The 23,732-nt window shown below is 41.8% G+C and overlaps 2 protein-coding genes, 1 long non-coding RNA gene and 11 other non-coding genes across 14 annotated transcripts; 6 read left to right on the forward strand and 8 right to left on the reverse strand.

Moving 5' to 3' along the window:
- The first annotated feature begins 109 nt into the window (after positions 1 to 109).
- Positions 110 to 1,298, forward strand: LOC102402411 (histone H2B type 1-C/E/F/G/I). The gene has a single exon (XM_006047983.3). It carries the CDS (start codon positions 161 to 163, stop codon positions 539 to 541), a length of 381 nt encoding a protein of 126 aa, XP_006048045.1. The 5' UTR covers positions 110 to 160; the 3' UTR covers positions 542 to 1,298.
- Positions 1,299 to 3,703: 2,405 nt separating this feature from the next.
- Positions 3,704 to 5,268, forward strand: LOC123332264. The gene is made up of 2 exons (XR_006549095.1): positions 3,704 to 3,843; positions 4,907 to 5,268. It is a non-coding gene; the product is annotated as an uncharacterized LOC123332264 (long non-coding RNA).
- Positions 4,197 to 4,667, reverse strand: LOC123332263 (histone H4). The gene has a single exon (XM_044938291.1). The coding sequence runs from the start codon at positions 4,592 to 4,594 to the stop codon at positions 4,283 to 4,285; it is 312 nt and encodes a 103-aa protein (XP_044794226.1). The 5' UTR covers positions 4,595 to 4,667; the 3' UTR covers positions 4,197 to 4,282.
- Positions 5,269 to 5,506: 238 nt separating the features above from the next.
- Positions 5,507 to 5,578, forward strand: TRNAM-CAU. The gene has a single exon. It is a non-coding gene; the product is annotated as a tRNA-Met (tRNA).
- A 1,328-nt stretch (positions 5,579 to 6,906) lies between these two features.
- Positions 6,907 to 6,979, forward strand: TRNAR-UCG. Its single transcript has one exon. It is a non-coding gene; the product is annotated as a tRNA-Arg (tRNA).
- Positions 6,980 to 10,173: 3,194 nt separating this feature from the next.
- TRNAS-GCU lies at positions 10,174 to 10,255 on the reverse strand. Its single transcript has one exon. It is a non-coding gene; the product is annotated as a tRNA-Ser (tRNA).
- Positions 10,256 to 11,883: 1,628 nt separating this feature from the next.
- TRNAQ-UUG lies at positions 11,884 to 11,955 on the reverse strand. The gene has a single exon. It is a non-coding gene; the product is annotated as a tRNA-Gln (tRNA).
- A 496-nt stretch (positions 11,956 to 12,451) lies between these two features.
- TRNAQ-UUG lies at positions 12,452 to 12,523 on the reverse strand. Its single transcript has one exon. It is a non-coding gene; the product is annotated as a tRNA-Gln (tRNA).
- A 1,082-nt stretch (positions 12,524 to 13,605) lies between these two features.
- Positions 13,606 to 13,687, reverse strand: TRNAS-UGA. The gene has a single exon. It is a non-coding gene; the product is annotated as a tRNA-Ser (tRNA).
- A 441-nt stretch (positions 13,688 to 14,128) lies between these two features.
- TRNAM-CAU lies at positions 14,129 to 14,200 on the reverse strand. Its single transcript has one exon. It is a non-coding gene; the product is annotated as a tRNA-Met (tRNA).
- Positions 14,201 to 14,562: 362 nt separating this feature from the next.
- On the reverse strand, positions 14,563 to 14,633 carry TRNAG-GCC. Its single transcript has one exon. It is a non-coding gene; the product is annotated as a tRNA-Gly (tRNA).
- A 3,582-nt stretch (positions 14,634 to 18,215) lies between these two features.
- On the reverse strand, positions 18,216 to 18,287 carry TRNAW-CCA. Its single transcript has one exon. It is a non-coding gene; the product is annotated as a tRNA-Trp (tRNA).
- Positions 18,288 to 20,703: 2,416 nt separating this feature from the next.
- Positions 20,704 to 20,776, forward strand: TRNAR-UCG. Its single transcript has one exon. It is a non-coding gene; the product is annotated as a tRNA-Arg (tRNA).
- A 2,599-nt stretch (positions 20,777 to 23,375) lies between these two features.
- Positions 23,376 to 23,457, forward strand: TRNAS-AGA. Its single transcript has one exon. It is a non-coding gene; the product is annotated as a tRNA-Ser (tRNA).
- The last annotated feature ends 275 nt before the right edge of the window (positions 23,458 to 23,732 follow it).

A 23,732-nucleotide genomic window follows, 5' to 3' on the forward strand; every position in this document is an offset into this window, starting at 1 on the left:
TTGAAATAAAGAGCCTATCAGAGGTTAGGATGTGATGAAAAGACCACTCATAAATTGTAATTCTGCCATCCCTCATTTGCATACGGGCCAAGCAAATACTAAGATCTTTTGCTTGTGGGCGTATTTTGTGTTCACCTCCTGGTCCTGTTTGGGTTTTGTGATGCCTGAGCCAGCCAAGTCCGCTCCTGCCCCTAAGAAGGGCTCCAAAAAGGCGGTGACCAAGGCCCAGAAGAAGGACGGGAAGAAGCGCAAGCGTAGCCGCAAGGAGAGCTACTCTGTGTACGTGTACAAGGTGCTGAAGCAGGTCCACCCGGACACCGGCATCTCGTCCAAAGCAATGGGCATCATGAACTCCTTCGTCAACGACATCTTCGAGCGGATCGCGGGCGAGGCGTCGCGCCTGGCGCATTACAACAAGCGCTCGACCATCACATCCAGGGAGATCCAGACAGCGGTGCGCCTGCTGCTACCCGGGGAGCTGGCCAAGCACGCGGTGTCTGAGGGTACCAAGGCCGTCACCAAGTACACCAGCTCCAAGTAAATTTCGTCATTTGAAACAACGCAAATAACTCAAGGCTCTTTTAAGAGCCACCCACTTTGTCTCAAAAGACCTGTAACTTTCCAGACTGTATTAAAATGGCTCGGTCAAGCAGTGAGAAAGATTATATACAGCCATCAGGGTTAAGGTTTCTGACCATTGTGGTATGAGGAAAAATGTCTATGCCCCAACCACTAATGCCAAAGAAGCTAATTTTGAGCAGCGCTAAGCCTGACCGCAAAAGTTTTCATTTGCTACATATTAGCCACGTGTCTTTGCAAACGTTTCTTAAAAGGTAGGATGTCAGTTATTCTAAGCTGGCTATTTTTAAGAAGCAGGAAAATCTCTTAATACTTAGAAAAGTTAGTGTTTCCTAAAGACGTTTACATTTATAAAGTAAATAATCCAAATGTAAGCGTTTCCCTTCCCTGTAAAGCAAGTGTTTCCCTTGCTTTACCAGGAAGAAAATGTCCAAATAGAATCTGCTTTTTAATGGGAAAGGACACTACTTAAATCTGCATTAACAATCTTACCAATGTTTACATTGCTTTTCCTGATTACCTCTGAAAACAACTGACTACCCCCTCCCATCATGTTTTTTTTTTAATCTGAAGATGGTATTTTAAGGTAGTGGCTCAGGCATTTTGTAGTCTTCTCAGTTTTACTGGGGATCTCCAGTGTACAGAGGAGGTAATACAAATTAGGTGTTTCGGTTTGCCTTTCCCTGTTAATATATCTTGTATCAATTACACCAACCAAAGAATATGGAAAGAAAGAAGGGAAAATTTTTTCTCCCTATATCTACACAGACTTTTGTGAACATTAAATGTTACTACATTTTGTTATGGTGCTTGTGAAGGAAATTCCCTAAAGCCTACATATAATTAAAGCATTCATTTCTCATTTTCCAAGGTTAATTGTAAATACATTTTAAAACAGTGTATTCTGGAAAACAAATAAGTATATTTAAGAAATAGATAATCATGGTTTAAGGAGAAATCCCCCAGCGTATTTCGCCTCTTTGAACGCTAAATTTGGACATGGTACTTAAACCCTTCGTGAGCATTTCCTTACCTCTAAAATGGGAATAATAATTAAGAACTACTATGTGACGTGGCTGGGGTGATCAATAAAAGAGCCCTTAGGGTGGTGCTGGCACAAAGAGAGTCCTCTAAAATATTAGCTGTTGCTAAAGCGGCTAGTTGAAGTTCCGGGAAGTTCCCCTCAGGTCTGCCCACTTTAGAATCTCAGAATCCTGAGGTCTTGAACAAGGCAGTGGGCTGGAAAGACTACTAGCATTTAACACCGATTAGGATTCCTTGTCTGGCACTGTGAACAATACAAACCGCTTCTAACAGGCCTGCCCCTGTTGAAAAAACAATTCTGTTCCCTGAACTGTTTTGAGGACAACTTAGTGCCTGTGACTCTAAGTCTTCCCTGCCTTTGATGGCCAGTTCAAGCAACATATGCGTCATTTTCCAGGGATTATCTCGTGCCTCACTAGGATTAGAGGTATCTTTTTAATAGTCAGATGTGTTGGGTTCCAAGGCCATAAGCAAACTACTCACCTCCATTTGCCTCTCAAACTTGGTCTCTTTTTTCTCCACACCCCCTTGGCCTCCCTCTGCCCACCAGATAACTTCCTTGCTACCTCCAGGCTTTGCTACTTAGTCCTCCTTCCATTTGGAACTTCACTTTCTCAATCTTTTTTCCCCAATCATCACTTACAAGTAAAGCCTTCTGGTGGTGCTGGTTTAATTACTACATCATGTCTGACTCTTGTGACCCCGTGGACTGTATCCCACCACGATCCTCTGTCCACAGGATTTCCCAGACAAGAATACTGGAGTAGGTTGCCATTTCCTTCTCCACGGGATCTTCCTAACCCAGGGATCAAACCCGCGTATTCTGAATTCGAGTCAGATTTTCTCCCCCGAATCTTCCTATGTCATTTAAACTACCATCTCCTTCCTCTACTCTATAAAGGTTTTCCCAGCTTCAGTTTTGTTCTTAGCACTATCTAACAAACTGTTTTACCTGTTTTGTCTGTGCCCCTTCCAACAAAATATAAGCTCCATGAACTTAGAAATACTGTTTTGTTCACCGTTGTTTACTGCTGTAATTCCATAGCATCGAACAGTGCCTGGTACATGCCATGTGCTCAATTTTGTTTGTTAAATTAACATAATGGTATGAATTTATCTCCTCAAATCAGTGCCTTAGCTCCAATAACATCTGATTCTTTTCATATTTAAACACCAGAGCCCATATCTTTAAAAGAGATGACATTCCAAATGACTCCATTGATTTCTGGCTTTCAAAGTATCACCCTACAAACTACTTGCCAGCCATAAGGAGGAGAAATCGGATTTTACGAAGAAACTATTAATAATTATCCTAAACCAATGACTGACCTAGAACCTACATAGTCCCCTTAACAAGTGACCCTGATGTACAACAGTATTTACATACAATGATCTATAACCTGTTCCTTGACAAGAAAATTAATGTTATTTCAGTCAAATGTAGGGGAAATCACTTCTACTTTGTAGGTCATACAGGGTACAGAAATCAAGGAAAATAACCCCATCAGGAAACAAGCCAAACCAGGAGGACATTCTATAGGCCAGGTCTATATCAAATCAATGTCAAAAAACTGAGATCCGGGAAATCTGGAGAAAACGTGTATCAGTGCATTAAGAGGCCTGAGACAGAACAAAAGGGAAGATTGGATCTTCCTCTAAACAAACTAGATCTCTAAGACATTTAAGGTATAACAGAGATTTGTTCATGTGCACCGACTATTAGGTATTTAGTTAGGCAGTGAGTATACCGGTAACTTTTTTAAACAAACAAAAACAGTGCATACTTCCTTTGAGGTAAAAAAAATCCTGATGTCTGTATAGTACTTTTTTAAATGTTTATTTAATCTTAAGCCTAAGTGCCATTTATATTGCTCATTTAAAAACATACTGCCTGTCGACTTTTTAAATTTTTCAAACAGAAATTCAGACTATAGTGTCCTCTATACCTAATACATGGTAGCTCTCCCGGTGGGTCAATTTTAATTGTTCCCCCAATGCATGGGTACAAGTTTTAGTCAGCAGAGCACAGCAGCAGCGCCACACGCCAGCCGAGGCCAGGAGCGCGCCCCCGCTGAGAGGAAGACCCGCCCTACTCGTGAATTCGCCTTTGTTCCGAGTCGCGCTTCCCGCCGCGGGCGCGGGCTTTCTTTGTTCCTCTGCCTCGCCGCCATCTTGAGCACAGGGCACCGCCGGGGGAGAGCCAAGCATCGCTACATCGCGGTGAGTGTAAGCCGACTTCTCTGTAATACTCAAGTGCTGCGGATACTCGATTCCAAATTCGAAATATCCCAGAATTAAGCTAATCTTTCTGGGGTAGACAGGGTCTCTTAAAACTTAAACGCGCCGAAGTTATTTTTAAAACCACAGTGAACCTCCACTTCTCTAAAACTTCCTGTGTGCGTACGTACTCAGTCATGTCTGACTCTGCAATCCTACCCACGGTATTATCTGGGCAAAAATACTGGGGTGGGTTACCATGCAATCCTCCAGTGTTAAGTTCCGAGAGGTAGGCTTTGTTAGCGCAAACTGAGCATGAGAGATGTGCCTTAGGAAACAAAAGAAACAGCAAGAAGTGCTAGCCAGCTCTTTCATCGAAATATGTGGGCGGCCCTGAAAAGGGCCTTTGGTGGAAATATTAGGATCGCCGAGAACCAGCAGCTTAACCGCCAAAGCCGTAAAGGGTGCGGCCCTGGCGTTTCAGCGCGTAGACCACATCCATGGCGGTGACAGTTTTGCGCTTGGCATGCTCGGTGTAGGTGACCGCGTCGCGGATCACATTTTCCAGGAACACCTTCAACACCCCGCGGGTCTCCTCATAGATGAGGCCAGAAATGCGCTTAACTCCTCCACGCCGGGCCAGACGACGGATGGCGGGCTTGGTGATACCCTGGATGTTATCGCGAAGAACCTTGCGGTGACGCTTAGCGCCACCTTTTCCAAGGCCCTTCCCGCCCTTGCCGCGTCCAGACATGGTAAAGCTGCCAAGAGAACTTCCAAAACAGCAGCGACAAAGCACAGGCAATTCCTTTATATGAGCGGATTCCGGACCGAAGTGAGAACTGAAAGCGCTTTCGCGGGCACATTCATTTAGCCTGCCAGCTCGCCCCTCCCCTCGTGACCCAGTTCTGGGTGACGTCACGACAACTTAGTCCCCGCCCACCGAGCGGGCCCTCCGCTGACGATTCTCCGGTGGGTCCTCCCTCCCTAAGCAATTTTCGAATGCAATTTAAAACTGGGTCAGGCTAAAGAAATTAACATTTACTAATTTTCTTTTGCTGCTTAGAATGCTTTGGGACGGTTGCACTGGAGCCATGGCCCACATGACCGGAACTGCTGTAACCTTCGTTGGAAATGAGGGCCCGGCTTTACCTCCACGTTTACGGGGCCTTCAGCACTGCTGCTCCGTCCCGGTAACAAAACCCCTTTAAACCGAAACCCCTCTCCAGAAGAGTTGAAAAGCTTCAAGACCTCGTCTTTTCCATCACCAAGCCAAGGGAAATCTAACCAAAAGATTTTTTTCACAAAAGGCAAATACATGGTTGCTTAGCGATTCTCCGGTAGAAATCTCGCCAGCCGCGGGAACCAAAGTTCTTTTCACGTCTTATTTTCGTTTTCTTCTTTGATTATTAAAACTTGTGATTCTGATTTAATTATCTAACCGTTCCTCCTTCTGCGCCCAGTAACTTAACTCCGTATTAATGTTTACTTTTCTATTCCTTGTTTTCTCTGATTCTGGTAGCGACATTAATACGAACTGTTGGCATCTTGTAGCCAAAGTATTGAAATAAATACCCCTCCCCGACCCCGCCCTTACAGTTTTCTCGTTAGAGGCGTGCTTACTAGTACAGTTAAGGGTATTATTAGTAACGCACTCAGGTTGTAAAGCAGAGTGGCGCAGCGGAAGCGTGCTGGGCCCATAACCCAGAGGTCGATGGATCGAAACCATCCTCTGCTAGTTTCAGCTTTTTCTGAACTACTAGAAAATGCCCTGAAAATAAATGTGAAAACCGTTTCCGTGATTTCTTCTGTTTGCCAAAGTAACCATGTTATTATTGTCTCCAGTTTTCATCACAGCGTTCATTGTCTTGTGATGCTGTGAAAGTGCTGAATTAAGAGAGCAGGAGCGGAAGCCCAGATCTTTTTATGCTTCCTTCTACTCATAATTCAGAAAGCACTGTTTGTAAGAAACTGAGGCCATGTAGTTAAAGTGACAAACTGAAAATCTGGGCCATGCCTGTGCAGATTCTTTGCAACTACTAGAGTTTTAATCTTTGGAGTAAATAAGTAACAGTTTGAGACAGAGTGCAGAGTTTGGTGACCTTAATTGTACGCTGACCTGAGAAGACCACTTCGGCCGCTACTGTAAATGTGTCTACCCTCTATCTTCCTTTTCAACCTCTAACAGAACTATTCTCTATGCTTATTTTTAAATATATGTGTGGACTGTTTTATATTTTTTTTCCTCTCTCAGAAAATATTCTTATTCAGATGTTTATGTTACATACTGTGCTAGGAACTAAGAACACTCATTAAGTAGCCTACAGCGTAGACATGCTTTTAAAACCATGTGTAACTATGTATAGTACACGTATGTACAGTACAGATATTTCTTTAAAAGTGTACACTAAGTGCAACGGGGGAAAGGGAAAATGATGTTTCCAGTAGCCCTATGACCACCCAGTAGTTGGTGATTCGCTGGAAGGATTCACATGAATCAAGATATATCCAAGGTTAAGATTTATTACAGCAAAGAAAAAAAGTGTGGACACAAAAAGAAAAAGATATACACAAGCAAGTACTAGAGAAGCCTTCCTTGTCCTCCATCTTCAAGGATGACACGGACTCTCTTGCTTGAGTGGAAAAGTCATGAAAAGAAAGACACCAGTCATGCTCTAAAATCATTTTGGCTGAATTTCCAGGCCAATAATTTTCTCATAGATAAGATAGTCTCCAACAAGGCTGTGTGTGTGTGTGTGTATATATATATAAATATATACACACACACACACACACACATATATATATATGCAACGTTTTGGCATCCTTTATGTGCCATATACTCCCTGCATGGAGTACCCAAGACCGAAATAATTGTCAGTTCTTATCTTTCACAAGGTGGTACTCCTTGGCCCCAAATAACCCCTGTAATCTCGAATTTCCATTTTTCTAAAGACAGGGCGCGGGTGGTGCAGGGACCATTGCCTTTTTGCCATTACGCAGCTTTCAGGATTCAGGACGAGACAGAAAATTTATTAAGTGTCTCAGGAGCTTCATGTCCTTGGAGACCACGTGGCCTAACGGATAAGGCGTCTGACTTCGGATCAGAAGATTGAGGGTTCGAATCCCTTCGTGGTTAGTTTTGACTTTTCACTCCTGTAATAGAATTTAATAGCCATATCTCCTGGATAGGCGATGGAAAACCCTGTGTTTACTGTGTCTCGAACCATTTTCTTTCTGCCCTATTTTTAAGAGATTATTCTCAAAAGCCTTCGGAGAACCAGAGTGAAGAGTGGCTGGAAATCAAAACACTAACAAAGCTTCCAATAATTTGGGGGCCCTCACATTCTCCCTAAATTTGGATTTGAGCTCCTGAGTTTCATCTTCACAGACTCAGCTTATCATTGAATAGGAAATTCCGATGTGTAAGTGGAGCTCTCTCCAACTGAGCCCCCAGTTGGTAGCACAGGGGGAAACCTGTTGCCTCTCCTTTCCCATGACTTCGTCCGAAGCCACAACCTCTTCTCTGTTAGTCCTGAGTTCTGGCTGCTGGAATCTGTCACTGGTTTCCACTCTTCTCCTGTCTTTTCCATCTGAACTTCTTTTTTTTCCTTTGGTTTTATTGCCATCAAAAGGATGAGAACAGCTTTTATTCAAACCGAAATTACAGAACAAAATATTAAGGTCATTAAAAGAGCTGGACTGTTTGCAAAGTGTATGCAAACAGGAAGGCAGAGAAGATAACCACACAAAATATACAAAAACTTTTTTCTGTACCTAAATAACTGAATTTAATAATAAGTTAGGATGAAGAAAACTTAATTTCCAATGTTGAGTTCTTAGTGAAACATATGATGTTCCCAGATTCAAGTCATATGGAGGCTTAGCTCTTTTCTACTAAACATATTCCTCTTTCTCTGTTTTTTGGAAACAATAGAAGAGATTAGCACATTTAAAATTATCTTTTGCGTTGGACTCTTTTCGACCCTATGGACTGTAGCCCACCAGGTTCCTCTGTCCATGGGATTCTCCAGGCAAAAATACTATGGGTTGCCATCTTTCCAACCCAGGGAGGCAGCCTGTGTCTCCCTCTGTTACATTGCACCAGGTGAGCGGGGGTTTCTTACCCACTGAGAAGCCCCAAATAATCCTTTAATGTATATTAAAAGAAGTGACAAATACCCTAGGTATATTCTGCCTGGACAAAGTTTTTTTTTTCTCCCATGTCAATATCATGCACACACGTATACATACACATATATACAGTAGCCTGTTATTTCATGATTATCTGCTGAATGTTTACAGTGTGCAAAGTTGAGGAGACAAGGATATAAAAGGGTGGTACCCCTACAACCTTATTTTCAAACAAGGTAACATGGGGATGGACAGGCAAGAGGGTTAAGACTGACTGCTCAGATATCCAGTATCTGTGATTATTTATTCGAGAAAATTCAAAGATATAAAAAAAATATACCAATTCCTCAAGACTCCACTTTGGCCTCCAATCTGAATCATCGTTTCCTCGGTTTTTATTTTCCAAATAAAATGGGTTATAGTTTGTGAGCCATCTTTGAACCACATGTACCACATAAGCCATACCTTAAAAAATTCAAAAACAGATTTTACTGCAAAATTTGTACTTCATAGGTCTCATTCCTCATGAGCCTTTGGAAGATCTGCTGACCTATGACCAGTGTACTTTAGAAGAATTTTCCAAGTTTCAAAAATCATAATCCCAGTCACTGGATTTGAGCACGTTCAGTTCAGTTCAGTTCAGTCACTCAGTCATGTCCGACTCTGCGACCCCATGAATCGCAGCACCCTAGGCCTCCCTGTCCATCACCAACTCCCAGAGTTCACTCAGACTCATGTCCATCGAGTCAGTGATGCCATCCAGCCATCTCATCCTCTGTCGTCCCCTTCTCCTCCTGCCCCCAGTCCCTCCCAGCATCAGAGTCTTTTCCAATGAGTCAACTCTTCGCATGAGGTGGCCAAAGTATTGGAGTTTCAGCTTTAGCATCATTCCTTCCAAAGAAATCCCAGGGCTGATCTCCTTCAGAATGGACTGGTTGGATCTCCTTGCAGTCCAAGGGACTCTCAAGAGTCTTAGAAAGACCTTATCATCCCCTGATCTAAAAGACCTTGGTTCCCATGAACCTTAGTAAAAAAAAAAAAAAAAAGTATGATTAAAAAAAAAAAAAAAACAAGCAATTTATCTGGTCTCTACCTCGGTTTTCTCATCCGTAAAAGAGACAGGTGATGGGAGGGAGGATTTTCCAAAAGATCATCTTTACGGTCCCTTCAAATTTTGTTATTCCACACCATGTGCTCAGCCCTTTGCTATAGTTTGCCTGTAAGGTGAAAGAAAAGAGGGGGAACAGATGAGATTTTATGGGATTTCGGGCTAAAATTAAGATATAAGTGGCAGAAGATGATCAAAGAAGGAAGGAAACAGAGCCTGGAACTCCTGAAAAGATCTTTGACTAAATTCATTCATACAAAACACAAAGAGGAGAATGATGCTTTCATTTGAGAATTCACAGAAAAGGTACATTTGATGTGCCTCTTGCAAAAAGATTTTGCCACCAAGGAGTAGTGACTTTACAGGCAGAAGTGACTGCATGAGCAAAAGCAGAGCATGTGAACAGTTTCTGCTCCTGAAAGCAGGGACCAGGATTCAGATAAAGCTAGAGTCTGACGAAGAGATTGGGGGCCACCGCGGGGCGGGTAGGGAGTGATGAGGTGTAAGGAGAGAGTGCCTTGGACCTGGAAACGTGCTGCCTGGGATTTAAAAGGCAAATATACAAAAACTGCCGAGACAAGGAACCATGGCTGGAGAGCGGTTGGGAGCAGTGAATGAAGAGAATGACCCGTGGTTCTCAGCCCATCAGAATCACCTGTGGTGCCTGCAACCACAGAGACGTCACCCTCAGGTTTACTGATTCAGCTGTGTGAAGGTGTGGCGGAAACGAGGACATTTTGAGAAAACTCCCTGGGAGTGTGTAATTTGCTTCACCGTTTGGAACGCAGGCAGGAAGGAGGCGGCCAGCGGGTTGGGCAGGGTATTAACAGACAACGGAACTCAGAAGGCCCGGAATCAGTTTTTGACTCAGGTGGAGAAGCAGTAGAATCAGTGAGCAAACCTGAGCCTGAGCAGAGGCAGCAGTTTCTTAACTCTCTCATCCACGCGACGGATTTCCTAATCTCTCTATAAAAGGGGTTAAAAACATGCGTTATTAATAGTGAAAGTTACACAGTTCGTCCGTAACGGTTTATACCTTGTTCACAGGGCACTAAAACCTCACTCCCACACTACAGCGGGAGAGGACAGGACGACGAGGATGGGATTCGAACCCACGCGTGCAGAGCACAATGGATTAGCAGTCCATCGCCTTAACCACTCGGCCACCTCGTCACCTGCATGACTCTCCCCCGATAAAATTATATTTCTCTACACAACAGAGTTCTATTTGTGAAATTACATTATTATTATTTCTTTAACTTATGAAGAAAATGTCTTTTCTCCCTATAAATGGCCCTCTTGCTTTGATAAAGGAAAAAAAAAATAAAAGACCACACTCCAAGCACTAAAGAAAAGAGGGTGAAGGATCCTCAAAAGGCTTAAAACTAGGTCTATTTTATGATCCAACAATCCCAGTTTTAGTTATTTATCCAAAAGAAATGAAAACAGGATATCAATAATATATCTGCACTCCTATGTTTATTACAACACTGTTTACAATAGTCAAGATATGGGAAAAAATTGTCAGGAAATGAATAAAGAAAATGCGGGGTGTGTGTGTGTGTGTGTGTGTGTGTAATGGAATGTTATTCAGCCACAAGAAAGAAGGAAACTCTGCCGTTCACGACAACATGGACCTTGAGGGTGTTATGCTAAGTGAGATAATACATATAAAGAAAGACAAATACTGTATGATATCACTCATAATATGTAAGAATATGTTACCTTACATGGTAAAAAGAGATTTTGCAGATATGATTAAATTGAGGATTTCAAGATGGAAGAGTATCCTGGATTCTCCAAGTGGACCCAAAGGAGGATCAGATTCAATAGTAGAAAATGTGAATGCAGAACCAAGAAGCAATGCATGGGAGAGGCCATTAAAATTGAAAAAAGCCAGGAAATATTCTTGAAGTCTCTTGAAATAGTCTTCATTGAAGTCTCCAGAAGAAACATAGCCATTCTGAAACCTTGATTTTAGACTTCTGAACTCCAAAACTGTAAGAAAGTAAATTTGTGTTGTTTTAAGTAACTAAATTTGTGGTCAATTACTACAGCAGCAATAGGAAATTAATACAGAGGTTCTAAAGCACTTCCATGACGGGGGCTTAATAAGCAGGAAGAACTTTGCAGAACTTTTTCTAGAATGCCAGAGGCACACATTTGTGGGGACTCTTATTTTGCTGTCATTGAGAGTACTGGACGATACATGCTCAAACTGTGGTGAGAAAGTCAACAGAAGGAATTTAGAGTCCCACTGACAGCTGATATTGTTGTACTCAGAGACCAGAGGGTCAACCACTTCACCATGGGACCTTGATATAAGTAACCTTCACAGGAAGATTTGTATCCTGGTCAGTTGATCTTTCAAAGGCTTCAGCATAGATTCAGTGGGAACATTAAGAGACAGTGGAGACTTAACACTGTCCTGTAAAGAGACAGTGGAGACTCTCAGATGACCAATAGCTTAGAATCTTATTCTATGTTTTGGACATTTTCTGGTCTGTATGCAGAGTTTTGCAGCCTACAGAGCATTTGCCTGAGCTCCGAAGGAGAAAAGGGTCACAGGTGGGGCCTGTCTTCTGGGACTCTGTAAAGGCCTCTGATATATGAACTCTTAATCACTCAAGTACGTAGTTCACTTACAGATCTGACCCACTTCATAGGAGTCCCAGAAGAAAGTAAGGGAGAATGCTTCTCCGGAGGATGCCTGAGTGGGAAGGTTATGCCCGGAAACCGATGTGTACATTATCAATTTGAGGCAAACCGAGAGAAAATTGGCTGGCCACCAAAACTAAAGAAGGTCCCACCGAGATTTGAACTCGGATCGCTGGATTCAAAGTCCAGAGTGCTAACCATTACACCATGGGGCCACTACAACCTACTGTCTCCTGGAAGATTTCTGAATATTCATTGAAGAGCCTGTGCTTCTATTCAGGACTTTGTGAACTATAATTTTTATCTTAAAAATATATATAAAGAATCAGTTGTATCCCAGTCAGCAAAGGATCCGAGTGAAATGCAACGACCAAGGCTCACAGGCACTACGAATTTCTCAGGACCCAGTTCATATTAAAAACTGATGGAACTTGGACCCAGAACTGAGGTCAGGGGTATAAAACGCGAATAGTCAAGCAGACAGCAATCTAAATTACTAGAATCTGAGGGGATTCTGTGGTCCAGAGAAGGAAATGGAGAAGAAGACAACAGATGGGAAATCTCAGATGAATGGATGAAGAAAGTTGTTCGGCAGGACATTGCCTCCTTGCTGACGGGGATGGGGTGTCTAGCCGCGCAAGTGCTTAGGTGTCTGGCCTCCTCGAGGTACCACAGTGATTGAAGAGAAGGGGAGGGAAGGCACCAAAAGTCAGGTCCCACCGAGATTTGAACTCGGATCGCTGGATTCAAAGTCCAGAGTGCTAACCATTACACCATGGGGCCATCACACGCTCTTTGAGGCAAGCAGTTAGAAACGTGGCTGCAGTGTGTCACATGCACTTTATTCTGATGATTTCTGTCTTGTATGAATGAAGGCCTCATTATCAGTGCTCCACAATGCGAAAAGCGTAGAGCTCACTTTGCTTCCAGTTATTCTGAGTCCACGTAGGGTTTGAGTACCTGCCTTCCTTGCAAAATCAAAACTGCACTTACTGAATTTCTGACCTGGGCCATGAATGTCTATATATGGTGTCTACACTTAAAAATTCCATAGGACATGTGTGAATATAGAAAAAGAAGAAAAACGTTCAAGATAAATTAGGAAATTATTGGTAATTTTGAGATTAAGGAAAAATTTTGGAGTATTTTTACAAACTTATTTTTGCTTATCCGCATTTCCAAATGGATCGATTGCAAGTTTAATACAAGTTGAATTTTTGTTCTATTCATACTTATTTCTGTCGTATATACCGTGTGCGTATGTCTTAGAAAGAGTTTTAGCAAGCGAAACAGTTTTTGGTATGTTTGGGGTTTTTTGTTTGTTTGTTTTTTTTTTAAATAAAATTTAGCCAAAATCTGAAAACAGTTTTGAATATTCTTCAACTGATACTTCCTCCCTACAATCTGGCCTCCTAAATGGAATGATAAGAGGGCTCCAGAAGGAAATGTTGGAAATTTCTGTTTGAAATACTGGTTCTGAAACGTCAAAATATTCACGAGTAGAATAGTGATGCCTTGATATACCCAAATTCTTGGAAATTCATTAAGGGGAAAACGAGGCAAGTGAGGATCGAAAGTCAGACCGAACAGAATTTAAGTTCGGGAGATAGTAATTCAAAATGAATTAATGCCTGAGCTTAAAAAAAAAAAAAAAAATTATAATGGTCTCAGAAATCCCTAGCGTTTACCAAAGTAAATTTCAAAGATTTTCTCTACAGACAGTTATACTAGGGAACTAAAATTTCCTCCATCCAATTTTATGGAGAAAGATAATAATAATCAGGGAAACTGTATTTCGTGTCAAGTTTCCACAGTTGGTACTTGGACCTGGAGAGAAGGAGAAAAAAAAAAAAAAAAAAAGACTACGTAGCCGGCAGGATTCGAACCTGCGCGGGGAGACCCCAATGGATTTCAAGTCCATCGCCTTAACCACTCGGCCACGACTACAGAACTGATTAGATTGTCTAGATATATTCCCATGAGGAATATCTTGCCTGTTACAAATGTCCTTTCATTTTAACAGCTGTTCTGGAATGCCTGTCATCATGATAAAAATATCAACAATTTGAAGATTGAGATGTTGGTTACAGATTTTATCACAAAATGTAACCTTTGTCTGAAGTATACCAGAGATCTTACGAAGGTCACATTCCAATCCCTACGAGGTGTAGTGGTCACCAAATCTGAAAGATTAAATTCCAACAGATTTATCGGACGTAAAGAATAAGATTTACCTCCGTTAAAAATGGGAAAGAGGTATTTCTAACAAGCAACTTTAGGGATTCTTACACATCCAGAGCTAGTACACAAGCTACATGTGATAGTCTGTTGTAAAAGCATTCAGTCCCTTCTAAGATCAGGTTTCAATCAACAAAAAGACACCGCAAATAGCAGAGGATGGTTTCGATCCATCGACCTCTGGGTTATGGGCCCAGCACGCTTCCGCTGCGCCACTCTGCTAACACGTGTCCCGTGTTTTTTAATTCATTTTCAAGGGGATAAATTTTGGCACTTTCTTAGATCTAAAATATTATGAATATCTTTCTAAAGCTGCTTCGAAGAGTAGGAATACTGCATATATGTCTGTACGTGGCCACATTCCACCTCCAAATACCACTTACTCACAAATCACCTTCTAAAGACTACTATCAATTGAGGTTTTTTTGTTGTTGGAAAACCAAATGCATGCCAATAGGTATAATTTATAAAATTGAAATTGTGAATTTACAAAGATGAAATTGTAAATTACCAGTAAATTACCAGAAGTGCACTTAGCTTAAAATACTTCTTGTTTGCGGCTTTTCGGGAAAAGGTAAGCATGATGCATTGGCCGGGAATCGAACCCGGGCCTCCCGCGTGGCAGGCGAGAATTCTACCACTGAACCACCAATGCCTCGACGAATTGAGCCCTCTTTATTTGTGTTCAAATAATTATCTTATTCCTAAATTCTGGGGCAAATAATAAGAATGCGTATTTTTTCCCCAGAATGTTCCTAAATCCCGTCAAATAACAGATTACATCTAAATATTCTGGGAAAACCTGTGAACTAGAAGGAAACTGACACTGCTGATATGTGACTTGGAGTCTTTTGAAAATGAAAACTACCTATAAACACCCGACATATAAAAATGTCTTTCTCCATCCCTTCCTCAGTTTATATCTTTAATGAAAACACTTTCTGAAAGTTTCTCATTAAGGCCGAAAGCCAGTTCGTTTACTTACTAGGCCAACGTGCTCAATTCAAGTTTGAGGCACTAAGTTGCTTCATTTTGGAAAAAAGACCTTCTATTGTCATTCTGTTTATGGAGACCCAAGTTTGGCAGGGAGGATATTGTCAACGGAAGCAGGATAAAAAAGAAAATAATAAAGGAAAAAATAATTCTCCCACTTCCTTCTTACTTGCTCCTGGATACAGCTTGCCGAGGTCACTGTGCCGCTTTGGAAGCAAAAGACAAATGGGGCCTAGAAACAAATCCTGTGTTTCAGGACTTTTCAGCTGGTTTGGAGGAGAAAAGCAACACAGAGAAAACTACTGATAATCAATGAAAATAATCTCTACTGAAATGACTCTTGAGTGTGGGCTTTAGGGAAGTAGCAGAATCTGACAGCCTGGATTATTAAAGCATGTGAAAGCCCAGGAACTTTTTTTCACTCTAGAAATCTCTTCACTTCTTCAGAATAGAGAAATTGCAATATTTAATAGGCGGCTATGATTAGGATGCTTTGAAGGGGAAGAATGGCAAAAAGCCTTTTAGTAAATTGAGAGATTACTAATGTTGATCTTAAAGGAAGAATCTGGGCCATAAATTAGGTTCTTCCAAATCCTAGCAACAGAATAATATATAACTGGACAGTCTGAGAGATATAAATAAATTCAGCCAAGTTTCCTAATTTGTTTATTCATATGTAAATAGAGCCTAGCAGAGTTGAATGTAACTCATTCAACTTACATTCCTCTAGGGGTTGTAAAAATAAAATAAAATGATGCCTATTGAAGCCTTGAAAAATAGTATAAAACTATCAGATAAATATTAGCCACTGATATTTATTTCATGGAACTTTTTAATGAACCACTGGGAGTCAGAAGTTGTATCTTCTATTATAAACAGAGATCTTTAGTGTAATGCACATAGTTGGTGCTCACATTAGTTGTACTGAATTGATTACATACTGTAGGCTATTTTAGAACAAATATCTAAAAGTATGTTCTTTGTTATAAAAGAAATCTTTACAATGTGCACTCTTTTTCCTCAGATTTCATTTGGTTTAGATGCTAAGTCATATCCAAGTCTTGGGACCCCACGGACTGTAGCCTAGCAGGCTACTCTGTCCATGGGATTCTCCAGGCAGGAATACTGGAGTTTCCTTCTCCAGAGAATCTTCCCGACCCAGGGATCAAGTCCAGGTCTCCTTCATTGGAGGCAGGTTCTTTACCAACTTAGCTACAAAGGAAGCCCTTGCTATCTCCTCAGAACGTCACCAATAACCTCATTGAAAAACAAAGCTGAGTTTATTGGACTAGAGAAAACATTATGTCAGGAATCTCAATAGTGACTCAGAGTGAGAAGGTAATTAGCTCAAGGTAATTGAGCTATTTAGTGAGATTTTCAAAATCTGGATTTTTGGTGAGTAAGGATTGGATAAGGACCGTAATATATATTAGTCTTGCTAGACACAGGAGATGATTTTGAGATAAAATGTACTCATTGTCTACTGCTGTGTAACAAATTACCCTAAAACTTAGTGGCTTAAAACAACAAACATTTACTATCTCATATTTTCTGTGGATCTGGAATTCAGGAGTGGTTTACCCAGCTTGGAGTCTCTTCAGTTCAATTCAGTTCAGTCGCTCAGTCATGTCTGATTCTCTGCAACCCCATGAATTGCAGTATGCCAGGCCTCCCTGCCCATCACCAACTCCCAGAGTTCACCCAAACTCATGTCCATCAAATCGGTGATGCCATCCAGCCATCTCATCCTCTGTCATCCCCTTCTTCTCCTGCCCCCAATCCCTCCCAGCATCAGTCTTTTCCAATGAGTCAACTCTTCGCATGAGGTGGCCAAAGTACTGGAGTTTCAGCTTTTTAGCATCATTCCTTCCAAAGAACACCCAGGACTGATCTCCTTCAGAATGGACTGGTTGGATCTCCTTGCAGTCCAAGGGACTCTCAAGAGTCTTCTCCAACACCACAGTTCAAAAGCATCAATTCTCCGGCGCTCAGCTTTCTTCAAAGTCCAACTCTCACATCCATACATGACCACTGGAAAACCATAGCCTTGACTAGACAGACCTTTGTTGGCAAAGTGATGTCTCTGCTTTTGAATATGCTATCTAGGTTGGTCATAACTTTCCTTCCAAGGAGTAAGCGTCTTTTAATTTCATGGCTGCAATCACCATCTGCAGTGATTTTGGAGCCCTAAAAAATAAAGTCGGACACTGTTTCCTCTGTTTCCCCATCTATTTCCCATGAAGTGATGGGGCCAGATGCCATGATCTTAGTTTTCTGAATGTTGAGCTTTAAGCCAACTTTTTCACTCTCCTCTTTCACTTTTATCAAGAGGCTTTTTAGTCTCTTCAGTTCAGTTCAGTTCAGTCGCTCAATCATGTCTGATTCTCTGCGACCCCATGAATTGCAGCATGCCAGGCCTCCCTGTCCATCACCAACTCCCGGAGTTCACTCAGACTCATGTCCATCGAGTCAGTGATGCCATCCAGCCATCTCATCCTCTGTCCTCCCCTTCTCCTCCTGCCCCCAGTCCCTCCCAGCATCAGAGTCTTTTCCAATGAGTCAACTCTTCACGTGAGGTGGCCAAAGTACTGGAGTTTCAGCTTTAGCATCATTCCTTCCAAAGAAATCCCAGGGCTGATCTCCTTCAGAATGGACCGGTTGGATCTCCTTGCAGTCCAAGGGACTCTCAAGAGTCTTCTCCAACACCACAGTTCAAAAGCATCAATTCTTCGGCGCTCAGCCTTCTTCACAGTCCAACTCTCACATCATACATGACCACAGGAAAAACCATAGCCTTGACTAGACGGACCTTTGTTGGCAAAGTAATGTCTCTGCTTAATGTCAATATGCTATCTAGGTTGGTCATAACTTTTAGTCTCTTACAAGGTAGCAAACAGGACGTCGACAAGAGTTACAGACATCTACTTACTTGGGGCTGGAGTATATACCTCTTCCCCTCTTCCTCCCCTTCCTCTTCCTCTGCCATCTTCTCTCCCCTAACCCCCTTCTCCTTCTCCTCCACCTCCTTCATCATTTCCATCCATTTACTTACTCTTCGGTATTCCTGAAAAGCAAAATAAAAATCATAAGCTTAATGCTTCAAGTTGCTCTACATTCTCTTTACTTCTATTTGCCAGATGATCTTCAATAATTTCTGGGAAGAGGTTCCTCTTCAACAGATTACGTGAGTCAAACACAAACTGGCCAGCAACTTTATGAAAGAAAGCTCCCTTTCTCCAAAATTTGACCCCGACGTGATTTGAACACGCAACCTTCTGATCTGGAGTCAGACGCGCTACCGTTGCGCCACGAGGTCACGAGTGAAAAGTGGACTCTATTCTAAATTAGGGTTTAAATAATGCCTTCTCCCCGCCCCCAGGTCCTAAAGATTTATCTTTCTATTGGTAAACTTCATTATATTTCTCCCCGCTATTCACAGCTTCACTAATACTTGGTAGAGAAAGATAAGAAAGATTAAATATTAACTCAAAAGCCCCAGTGATCCGCATAGGGGAAACTCATTGGTTTCTCACTTCCCACCTGTCGAAACTTTGCTGTCTTGAGAATAACTGTGTACGTACTCAGCTTAGATCCACAATGAAACAGGATTAAGAACTGCCACTATTTTCGAACAACCAGTTTTCCTATAAATTCACTAGACCTCAGTTCAGTTCACTCGCTCAGTCGTGTCCGACTCTTTGCGACCCCATGGACAGCACGCCAGGCCTCCCTGTCCATCACCAACTCCCAGAGTTTACTCAAACTCATGTCCATTGAGTCGCTGATGCCCTCCAACCATCTCATCCTCTGTCGTCCCCTTCTCCTGCCTTCAATCTTTCCCAGCATCAGGGTCTTTCTTCTCAAAAAGATTCCCAGCCTTCCCTGCCCTGCGGTGTCCAGTCCTTGACCCTGCACCCGCCACCCCGTCCCACACACCCCTCCTACCTCAGCGCTAAAAAGCTGCTTTATCCTCAAAAGAGTAGCATAGATGGCTTGTCTTCCTGACACCCTCACTTCTCACTGGAATTCCGAGAGCCTTCTGCTCTCTATACTGTACACTTGCCATTCAGTTCACAACAACTCAAAGCAAATCGCTAGTATCTACTGAGTTCTTAGCATTTTCTACCAGTTCTGTGTTATTAGAGCGTCTTCTAGCCAGTGATTCTTAAAAAGTGCTCACGGACTAGGAGCACTTGCATCAGCTGTGAACCTGTTAGCGAAGCAAGTCCTTGGCCACGCCCCAGGCCTACAAAATCAGGTCTGGAGGCGGACCCCAGCAGCCTTTGTTTTAACAAAACCCCCCTGATCGTGATGAAGGGAAAACCTTGAGAAACACTGCCCTAGCCTAGAAACTCTATACTTTGCTCACTCAAAATAATAATAATTTTCCGTTTTCTTCCAGGATGGTGGAGAGGCAAGGTGATATTAGTTTGTTGCCATAGCAAAGTACCACAGATTGGATGGCTTAAGCAATGATTTATCTTCTCACAGTTCTGAAAGCTAGAAGTTCAAGAACAACCCTGTCAATGGGTTTATAGACGGCAGTTCTTCTCCTTGGGTCTTCACATGGTCTTTCCTCTGTGTGTTTGTGTCCTGATCTTTTAAAAATAAGGACCCCAGTCATTGTATCAGGGCTTACCCATATGACCTTTTTTACTTTAGTTACTTTCTTAAAAGCCCTGTCTCCAAACAAAGTCATATCTGAGATATTAGGTGTTAGAGCTTCGACATATGAGGCGCGGGTGGGAGTAGGGGAAGCAGACAGGAGGACACAATTCAGCTCCTAATAGCCAGTTTCCAGGTGAAGCTGCTGCTGACAATTCCTGAGCCTGGCAAAGGGCGTGACGATGGAGGTTCTGTGGTGTGTATCCGATCGCCTCTTCACTTTTCCTACACGATGTGTTTAGAATTCAGCTTTCTAGGGTCTGACAAGTCAACAAAGTATCACACTTCAATCTGCTTTCCAGATGCCAAGTTTGTTACTGTTGCCTCCTCTCCCGAAATTTTGATTCTATTTGAATTTAGGTTTGGGGGCTGTTTTGAGTGGGATTTCTGGAGTGCACAAAAGCGAATTATTGTCTTTCATCCACAATCTTTACCTGAAAGCCCCCCGCAAGGCAGCAGTGGTCCCCTGAGTAAATAAAGCAATCCAGCTCTATAGCTCTCCTTCAGCTCTCAGCTCAAGCATTCCTTCCCTACTGTGGCCTTTCTCCCAGATTCTCATCAAAAGATAAAAAGCACTCTATTATTAGCTATTGTAGGATCATCTTGTTTTAACTTTACAGTATTTTTACTCGGGTTCAACCTATTTCCCCAACTAGATGGTAGGATTTTTGAGGAGCTGGAAATGTCCTTGTTTGCAATAATACTCTCACTATGTTACAATTATGGGCTTCCCATGGGGTCGCAAAGAGTCGGACACGACTGAGCGACTTCACTTTCACTTTTCACTTTCCACTTTCATGCATTGGAGAAGGAAATGGCAACCCACTCCAGTGTTCTTGCCTGGAGAATCCCAGGGACGGAGGACCCTGGTGGGCTGCCGTCTATGGGGTCACACAGAGTCAGACACGACTGAAGCGACTTAGCAGCAGCAGCACCAGCAGTTGGTGGCTCAGCTGTGAAGAATCCGCCTGCCGATGCAAGAGAACAATAATAACACATGCTACAAAGATAGTTGAGATTGTTTTCTTTCAATGAATCATCCAAACACAGTAACACAGATACGGCCCGACCACGTGGCCTAATGGATAAGGCGTCTGACTTCGGATCAGAAGATTGAGGGTTCGAATCCCTTCGTGGTTGGTAGGTGTTCAAATTATTACCACTCATAAACTGTGAACTTTTATAACGATCATTCTTTAAAATCCAATTTTCTTGGTTAAAGTCCGTAATCAGAAATCTCCTTTTCTCCTTAATAGTTTTATCCTCCATGCATTTCTGCTCAACACCTTTTCCTTTGCTTTATGTTTCTTTTTACCCGTCCAATGTCTGTTCCTCTATCCACAATATTTATCACCAGTTAGTTCTCCCGGTCTGCTCTTCTCAAAATTTGGTCCTCAAACCAATGCCAACATCGAGGAGCTTTCTAGAAATGCAAACTTTCCCAGCTTGTCCTGGTTCCCTCTCAGCACTATACTTGAGCTACAAAATTAGAATTTTGGGAGTGGGGCTCAGGAATCTGATAACAATTATTGAATCTGGGTGGTGGGTATATAGATAATTTCCGATTCTTTCAACTTTTTAAAATGCTTGAAATTTTTTACAGTAAAAGTCTAATTAAAAAAAAGGGGGGGTTGGGGGGATTGACAGAAGCTGTTCTGTTTAAACAAAAGCCCTGGGAGAAGAGCACAGGGCTCTTAGGATACAAGACAGAGGGTCAGGATCAAGAAACCAGCATTGTGCGAGGTAGAGCAGATCCTTTCTTGCCTCGGGAATCCAGGCTCCCTTGACAGAGTGGTCAGAAAAAGAGCTGAGAAAATTAGACAGATGCCCGTGATGAGGGAGTCCTACACACTTGTGATATTCCCTGAAGGCCACAAAGTAACTTTTAAGACTTTAAAGCAGAGGAGAGACCCAATCTAATTTGCATTCTCAGATTAACACATCAATTAGTGCTGACATAGCCCTGCCTACATAATCTGCTCTAAACTACATCTCCAAGGTGTTATCTGTCACTGCTCTCCCGCCTTCTCCCCCTCCAAAAAAGCAACATTCCAGCCAGACAACACTTTCTTTTATTTATCTCATATTCCACAAAGTTTAAGTCTAGAACACTGCTCCCATCTCCAATTTCGCTCACTTTCACACATCCTTCAGATCTAAGTTTAAACATGATTCATTCCACATATATTTGAGTATCCGTTTGGCCAGAGATAAGGTATAATTGGAACAGTTCTTCATGAAACTTGGTGTGTAATGAGTGACTCTCCAGGCAACCACCTAAGATATTCATGATTGGGATCTACATTCTTCCTGTGGGCTACTAAGGCACCCTGGACCTCTCACTTATCAAACTCAGTGGTGAATATTCATTTTTGTAATTGTTCACTCTGAAAATTTCTCAAAACAGTAGCCATATTTTTGTGTCTCTCCACTGATCGAGCAGCACCTAGCAAAGTGTTTGTCCTGTGATTGTGCCCAGAATACAATTTTTGAAACAATGAAGAAATGAATGAATCTTTTCAGGGACAATGGACCAGAAAACTTCCAAGAAATTGTTGCAGTTAAGCCTATGAGAAACTGTTGGAACCTGATCTTAGAAAATGGATTTGACACTTGGAAGGAAAAGTCAGATTGAGAAACAGTTCCAAGGTTGAACCAAAGACCTGGAAACCTGTGGCCTCTGGACAGGGAGTTAGAGAACAGATAGATATAAGGGGAGTTCTAAGTCTTTGGTTTTGGTATCTGGGTGCTCCTGTCAAACAAAAATCTAGGTTGTTGGAGAAGACCCAACTTTAGAAGGAAAGAATGGAGCTTTCATTTGGGGATGTATTGCTTTTGAGATGCACATGGACATGCAACAAGAAGTAACTAGGACAACTGCATTTTCTGGAGCCCAGACATGAGGTCTGAGCTGCAGGAGGTAATTTTCAACCTATCAGCACATAAGCAGTGGTTTATCAATCATGCCCTGTCCTCCTTCTGTTCATGAAATGGAGTTGTTGATGAAATACAGAAATCTTCTACTTGTACACTAACACACCCACATGCATGCACATACAGTTAAGATTGTGGTAATGGTTGGGTAGTTTCAGAAAAGTGAAGATCCTGGGGTTCTGGTCTTGTTTTGGAGGTGGTCTCTGCAAATATTTTTAAACATTATCCATAGAGTATTAGATACTCTGTGAGAAAATAGTCCCATGCCATGAAGTGGATTTGATTCTCAGAAATATTTTCATGTTACTATTTTATTCAAAAATATTTTACCTACTGCTCTAAAATATTTTGAGCTTTACAAAGAGATGGGAGATGGGGCTTCATGGGAAATATTTTGATAGATCCTCATTCTTGAACTTAAAAATAACAGTTACAAAAGCTGCTGACATTTGTTGAGCCCTTACTATATTTAAGGCACTAGATTAAATGTCTAAAGACATAGAGTGTCTGTAAGGAACAACTGTGCCAGATTATTTATTGAGCATTAATTTCCTACTCCAGCAGAAATAAGAGGATTTTTTTTTTTTAGCTGTTGCAATATATAGCGATTTGCTTTCTAGAAAAAGACCATTCTCAGTTCACTACATGCTGGAAATAAAGTTGGTTGACTCCTCTTCGATTTTATCAACTATTAATGGAACTTATCATCTTTTGTTTTGCCCTTTTTAATTACTAAATACTGAAGTTGCTTAAAATAAATGATATATAGTAACATGGAGAACATTGAAGGAGACCATGTATATATGTAGTCGTGGCCGAGTGGTTAAGGCGATGGACTAGAAATCCATTGGGGTCTCCCCGCGCAGGTTCGAATCCTGCCGACTACGAATTAGTTTTTCCTCTTTTTTAGCATAATAAAATTTCTGCCTGGTCGGATTTACCTTCAATTTCAAGATACTTTTTTAAAAATATTAAACACTCTCTCAGACCTTTTACAAATCACATCAAAACAGAGTTCTCACAGACCATGAAGGAGTCATATTTTAAGAGTTAGAAAAAAGAACCAGTAAGACTTTCTTCTATTTCAGTTCTGAGCTTTCTCAGCTTCTCAAACCGAAAGGAAAGATTTCACACATTCATATTTAACGCAACAGTGATGCCA

Source organism: Bubalus bubalis, chromosome 2, assembly GCF_019923935.1.
Source record: "Bubalus bubalis isolate 160015118507 breed Murrah chromosome 2, NDDB_SH_1, whole genome shotgun sequence".
Taxonomy (NCBI): domain Eukaryota; kingdom Metazoa; phylum Chordata; class Mammalia; order Artiodactyla; family Bovidae; genus Bubalus; species Bubalus bubalis.